At 37.4% G+C, this 6,995-nt stretch overlaps 1 protein-coding gene and 1 long non-coding RNA gene across 4 annotated transcripts in view; both read right to left on the bottom strand.

The window, feature by feature from the left end:
- Positions 1 to 4,871, bottom strand: part of LOC107687621 (myosin-binding protein C, fast-type-like) — a 34,926-nt gene extending 30,055 nt beyond the window's left edge. For all 3 annotated transcript variants that reach the window (XM_016485020.1, XM_016485019.1, XM_016485018.1), the window contains exon 1: positions 4,814 to 4,871. In XM_016485020.1, the coding sequence (XP_016340506.1) occupies positions 4,814 to 4,835 (22 nt within the window). In that variant the 5' untranslated portion in view covers positions 4,836 to 4,871. The remainder of the gene's footprint in view (positions 1 to 4,813) is intronic.
- Positions 4,872 to 5,710: 839 nt separating this feature from the next.
- LOC107687626 (uncharacterized) overlaps positions 5,711 to 6,995 on the bottom strand; it is a 21,907-nt gene continuing 20,622 nt past the window's right edge. Inside the window, exon 3 of the long non-coding RNA XR_001634146.1 lies at positions 5,711 to 5,781. This is a non-coding gene — a long non-coding RNA (uncharacterized LOC107687626). The remainder of the gene's footprint in view (positions 5,782 to 6,995) is intronic.

The following is a 6,995-nucleotide window of genomic DNA, read 5'->3' on the forward strand; positions in this document are numbered from 1 at the left end:
TGTGTGTGCGTGTGTGTGTGTGTGTGTGTGTGTGTGTGTGTGTGTATTTAATGTTGATATATATTTTTTTTTTTTTTTTTTTTTTTCAATTTCTTCCTGATAAAATATTATAGAGCTTGACAAAATGTATTTACATTTGTTTATATAAATTATTTAAAATAATTTTAAGGCATCTTGCAGCCCCCTTGGAGGTGTGCTGAGGCCCTCTAGTACCGGCCCCCTGGTTGAGAACCACTTGTATATGTATAACTAAATATTTGTGTGTGTATGGGTCAAAAAAGTGGATGAAGCAAGAATATGTCCATTTTGGTTCACAGAGTTCACAGAGAGTGTCTGTGTCATTCTGTGCTGTGTTGTGGTGAAAATAGGGAGATTTGGGAAAAGGGAGCACCATAATGATGACATTTCAGATGGCAAATAAGAGGCTTAAACTTCCCTAATACTCAATACTCTGGGTGTTTCATTAGCAGGGTTACAGGGAACCGAACTCTTGTTGTCCTGCCAGGACAGAAACAACATTATTTCAGCCTGGCAGGGCAACACAGGCTTATGGACAAAGAGACTCAATATTGTCACAGAAGATGCTTAAACAGCACAAGCAAATAATCATTTTAGGACGTTTTAGCAGTCCGAAGGAATCCTTCACTTATCTCAAACTATCACAGGCCAGACATTTGACTATTATGGTAAAGCTTGGATATTATATTAGACTCTTTGTGAAGTAATTTATATTACAGTTTTTCTTGAAACCATCACTCAGTTTCTCAAAACCTTAAACACAAATCCAAATACTCAAACCAAATTCACGAAACCTCTGACTCTTCCGTCAAAATCAAACAATCACTGCAAAACCATTTCACTTGCACTCAAAATCAAACGGTGCTCTCAGATCACACACACACACACACACACACACACACACACACACACACACGAGTCAATAAAATAAACACTACAGAGCATTCATTAGACACTACAGAGAAAAATGGAGAGCACAGCATCCAGAATATTACAGGAAAAAATTATATTGTATTGAGTAAACAATTTTGCAATTCTGTAAAAAAGTATAGTAATTGCAACTGAGTAAGGTGAATATAGTGTATAGGCCTACTGTATGTACTGCAAGAATAGTATTGTGCTGAATATTGAATACTACTGAATGTTTGTATATATTCAGCACTTGGATACTGCAAAGATACTGCAGTCCAACTGCAAAGGCCAAAAAGCTCAAATAAAACACTAAATAAATAGCATGTTACAGTACACTCAAATACTGTAAGTTGTGCAATTGTAAAATCAGGGTCAATGAGAGATTAATTCTGTCTCAGCATCATGTCTTTGTGCTTGAGTCCGGCCTGAGGACTTTGTCCACATCACAAGTAATGTAGTCTTTTTTGCTAGACAAAGAGAGAAAAAACCCTCTGGTCTGACAGATCCAGCCTTGATAACACTCTCTAAGCCTTACTCTTTCTCTCCTCATCCTCCACTTCTTAAATGTACTCTTGCTCCTCTCCTTCTCAGATTGTTTCCATCTATTGTTCGTATCATCATTCAGTCCCCTGTGCCACTTGTGCACTCTGAACTGGCTCATATTTTGTACAGTTGGTTTGATCACATCATTAGAAACAAGTGTGAACAATTTTGAATCGTTGTGTGTATACGATGACAACTGTGCTTTAGTTGTGTTTAACTTTTGCCGCTTGTGTTTAGCATTTTGCAGCACAAATGCATCACAGTGTGATAAGTGTTTAAGTGAAAGAGAATGTGTTTAGAGTTTTGCAGAAAGAGTCTAACTGCCTGAACGTGTTTAAGGTTTAGCAGAAAGAGTGCTTTATTCGGCAAATTGGTTTAAGCTAGTGAGAATTTGGTTCAGAGATTGGGGTTTAGTGTTTTAGCTATTCAGAAAAACTGTAATGTGACATATCACATGGGCTTTATTTCAGCCCCAATCCAATATTAATTCAAATGCACAATTTACAGTGCACAGCCTTGACCCACTATTACAGTACTATCATTACAGAGTATCCATAATCATGGAGCAATATGCAGAGACACACAACTCTGAACACGTCTCCACTGTCAACATGCCCATTTGTAAAATTGCATACCCTCCTAAAAGCTGCTCAAGGCCGCGGGGCTATTCTGGAAGCTGTTTATTAAGGAATCGTGCTCCTTGCCAGTCACTATGGCTTCAGGAGATCCAGACAGACTTTATCTTGACAGTTCCCCGCTCTGAGCAAAGTGGCCTGTGTATGTGACTGGGGGACTTTGAGTGGAGGGTGGTAAATGTGATCTTTAAAAATCAATAAACTAAAAGAGGGGCCTCGTGTGTGGTCTGAGGTGTGGAGGTAGGATGAATGAGAAAATGAAAGAGGGACAGAAGGATAGGCAAGAGAAGACAGGACAGGTTACGCTCCGGTGAAATGATCCAGTTATTTGACACTCTGACTGGGATTAACACGGAGTCATGGGGCTGAGATAGAAGGAAAAACTGAATCATAACAGAGACAAGGCAGATCTCAAGACGGGATGGCGACATAAGACCAAAGACACTGAACTGACCTTGTGTGTTTTTTAAAAGGGTCATGCTCAGGAGACATTTGTTTGTTAAATACATGCCCATGACAACCAACTGATGTACTTAACAGAATACTGAACTTTTTACATTATAGAACAGTTTCATGTGTAAAGCAAAGGCTGAAAATTCTTTTTATTTAAAAAAAAAACAATTTCTAGAAATATTAGCCAATATGCATGTCTGCATTACTGTCTTTACAATTTAATTGGTTATATAAATATAAAATAATAATTAAAAATGCCCTGCTATGGAAATTACTTAATTTTTTTACTATGTAGTGTTCTTTTTTAAAATGCTCATACAGACTTTTCATTTGTATCTGCATTTTATAAATTAGTTTTTAATCATTTTAACAAATAATGAAAAATAACATTTTTAATTTTAAATTAATTAAAATTTTAATCATTCTTTATATTTTTAGCATAAATGGTTCAATTTCCTGAGAATGGTTATAAATGATTCCATCTTTCTACTTCTAAATATCAGGAATTTGCAGTTCCATTTACAGTAATTACAAACATTCTGATCTGTTTTCCTTAACAGCATCCACCGTTAAGCAGCTTAGAGCCACAGTGTACATTAAATGCATTTTGAGAGTATTACTGCATAGCGGCGGTTTTGCTTATTATCCTGCTGTTGCTGGAGTAATGACGTCTCTATGAGGATGACTTAGATTAGATTTGAAACACAACCTCTATTTTGCCTGAAGATTTTTCAGTGTCTGTCAAATCTGTCATTTCTTTCTGCCTCAAGACATGTACTGCACAATGAAAATGAAGGAGGCCATATTTTAGAGCCTCAGTCAGATACACAAGTTCACAGCATCATTACATGGCTGAACATGGGTATTCTTTGACACCAACTTCTGATATCTGATGCTAATGATTCTATCTGCTGGTTACACTTCAATGCCTGCAACTCGCTCTCCTTAAAAGCTCCATAAAAAGGTGTGGCAGGAAAAGCTTTTACCTCTGTATCAGTGCCAGCAAATTAAATCATACTGTATGTTCAGAACTAACTCCCTCCAAATATAAGCATTAATACTTTGAGGACCATACTTGATATGCTATTGATTTTTAATTGTGCACTACTTCAATCGATAGATTCATTTTCATCATGATCAGAATGTCACCTGCAGGGTCAATCAAGAATTTAGTGTTTGAATGAAGGGCTTTCTGCAGGCGAAACAACATATTCATGCAGCTTTATGTGATATCCTTTGAGTATATATCACATATAATGAGTCCTCTTGGAACGTGATTCTACCTACGATCATTTCAATTGAGTTTCATTACAGAAGAGCATTGTCCATTGGTTAATAATTAGTAATAATGATTAAAGGCTGGAATATACACAAACACAATATTGCCAGAGTTACAGTCTAGAGGAGTTGCCTATTAAAGTTGCCAAAAGTCAGAGCCAGTCTGCAGATTTTGGGAGCTCACATTTGACCAATTTCACAGAAAATCGCATCATGTATGATGGACACAGATTTAGACGATGATTTCATCCAGATGGAGGATATCAAACATGTGTGATATTTCGATATGATATTGTCATAAATCTCCTAGCAACAAGGCACATGTTTCTGTGTGAGTTTGTGTTCAGAATCACCTTAAAGTCTGGTAATGTGTTATCCTCAGTAGTTTTAGTGTATTATGCCCAGTTTTCCTCTGTAACCATATACAAAGTCAACAAATAGTATTTTAAAACCTCTTCAGATTTTAAAAGTCGTGTACTGTATCCCAGTCTTAAAGTAATCATCACAATCATAATTCAAACTGGGTATCTTCTCTGTCTAGTCGCCCATACTGCCAAACCCCAAACTGAAAATTGACCTCTCACTCCTGCTGCTGCCAACCCAACCTATAAAATTCATCTTTCAGTGCCTGTCACAGCCGAGACCATCTAAACATCTCCTTACAACAAATTATACATTCAGACCCATGATTTATGCATTAAGCAACTAAAGTAACGTTTCTCAACCTATGCAGGTAGTTAGCTAACAAAAAGTGTGAACTAGTGATCGAGATTTAAGTAATTCAGCTTGATGAATGAAATTATCAACAAATGGATGTCTTTATGGATGGGCCAGACACTTAAGCATTCTGCCAGTCAGAGTAAAAGAGCATCATTTACATTAACACGACACATAAAATGACAAATAGTAGCGATAAAAATATACCATTGTGCTAAATATAAAATCGATGTTGAAATGAACTTAAAGAGGCTTACCTGGCTTCTTCGGTTCAGGCATGGTGGTTCGTCATATGTCGGTCACCCTTACTTTTCTTTCTCCCACACTTTACTCATCTTTCATTCCTTTTATTCCCTCCTCCCTTGGCAAGCATGTCGTCCCCATCCTTGAGAAAGATAAAGGAGGGTGGGTGAGGAGAGAAAAGAGCGATACAGGGAGAGAGAGTGACAGAACGAGTGTTACTTGAGATCTTAAGGGAATACAACTTGGACAAGAGGAGCAGACGAAAGACAGACAAGGGTGAAAAAAGTTTAACATTATAACAAACAGGGTGTCTCTATGTTAATTGGTTATCTTGATAAGGCGTGCTGTGAAACAGGCTATTCACTAATGGAATGATATACTCATAGATATTTTAACTGACAGCCTGTATGAAGCACATTACAGTGGAGCTGCTTGACACCTGTGATTATCTATGAAGTGATTCTTACCTCAGAAAATTAGAGAGACTTGTCAAGAACAGAATCAGGCTGCTGAAATGCTGTCAGAGGTTAACTATGTTAGACAGGCTGACCTTTGACCTTATAACTCTCTAACCACGCCTTTCTTTTCAACAAGTATAAGTGCTGACAATTCTGCTCATTCATTAGGCCGGTCTCATAGATCTTTACAGGACACACACTGACTGTGTTTTACAAATAATAAGGCTAAACATTGAAAGAAAGCAGTTAAACTGAGGTAGCTTTGTGTGCTTTGGTAGCTGGGGCCAGTTGCATAAACTTAGCCTCTATGTTAAGACTGTCTTAAATACGAGTTTGACCAACTAGCAGTTAGCAAAGGGGTAATCAGTATCATTTTTGGATTTAACTAAGACTAATCTACGATTTAATGTATGAAATTAATTAAATATATATATATATATATATATATATATATATGGCCAGTCTTATAGAAAACAATTAGATGACTAACTTTTAAGACTAGTCTAAAGCTTTTATGCAACTGGCTCCGGGTTAAATAACTCACCCAAATACATACATATGCTGACGCATATAAAAACTTTTAACATATAAAAGTTGTATTTCAAGACATTCCTCTGATTTTTGTCTTTAAAATGCTCTTGAGTGTAGGATTAATTTCTTATGCATCTCATCCAACGCCTCCGTTGTTAATTCCAAAATGTCATTTTAGACTTAGCAATGAAGACTTGAGCCATTGATAGTAATGCAGTTATGCAGTTATTAAAGGGTTACTTCACCCAAAAATGAAAATTCTGTCATTAATTACTTACCCTCATGTCGTTCCAAACCCATAAGACCTTCAATCATCTTCAGAACACAAATTAAGATATTTTTGATGAAATCTTACAGCTCTCTGACCCTCCATAGACAGCAATGCAACTGCAATGTTCCCAGACCCAGAAATGTAGTAAGGACATCGGTAAAAAACAGTCCACGTGACGTCAGTGGCACAACTTCAATTTTGGGAAGCTACAAGAATACTTTTTGTGCACAAAGAAAACAAAAATAACATAATTTATTCTACAATTCTTCTCCACGTTACCGTCTTCCACCATTTTGGAGAGTACCGCAATGCATGCACGCACTTTCCCCAGAACATAATCAACGTAATAAGTGTTTATTACGTTCTGGGGAAAGCAGGCGCATGCGTCGTGGTACTCTCCAAAATGGTGGAAGACGGACTGTTTTACCAATTGTTTTACCGTTTTTGTCCTTACTAAGTTTCTGGATCTGGGAACATTTCAGTTGTGTTGCTGTCTATGCAGAGTCAGAGAGCTCTCAGATTTCATCAAAAATATCTCAATTTTGTGTTCCTAAGATAAACAAAGGTCTTACGGGCTTGGAATGACATGAGGGTGAGTAATTTAAGACGTTTTCATTTTGGGGTGAACTATCCCTTTAATGCAGTTACAAGAAAGAGAGAGAGAGAGAGAGAGAGAGAGATAGAGGGAGGGAGGGAGGGAGAGAGAGAGATTAAGCGTGTGTGAATTACCTGAGTCTGTGCATCCCTCACCAGTGTTCGGCAGCAGCATCTCTACTAATAGCGAAACTGTAAGTTCATCTGCTTCAAAACTATTTTACTGATAAAATCGTCAGAGCAGTGCTAACAACACATTTCTGTGCACAAGTATGTTTCTCTGTGTGTGTGTGTGTGTGTGTGTGTGTGTGTGTGTGTGTGTGTGTGTGTGTGCATTCTGTG

The sequence above is a fragment of the Sinocyclocheilus anshuiensis genome, unplaced genomic scaffold, assembly GCF_001515605.1.
Source record: "Sinocyclocheilus anshuiensis isolate Anshui unplaced genomic scaffold, SAMN03320099.WGS_v1.1 scaffold361, whole genome shotgun sequence".
In the NCBI taxonomy this organism is placed as follows: Eukaryota; Metazoa; Chordata; class Actinopteri; order Cypriniformes; family Cyprinidae; genus Sinocyclocheilus; species Sinocyclocheilus anshuiensis.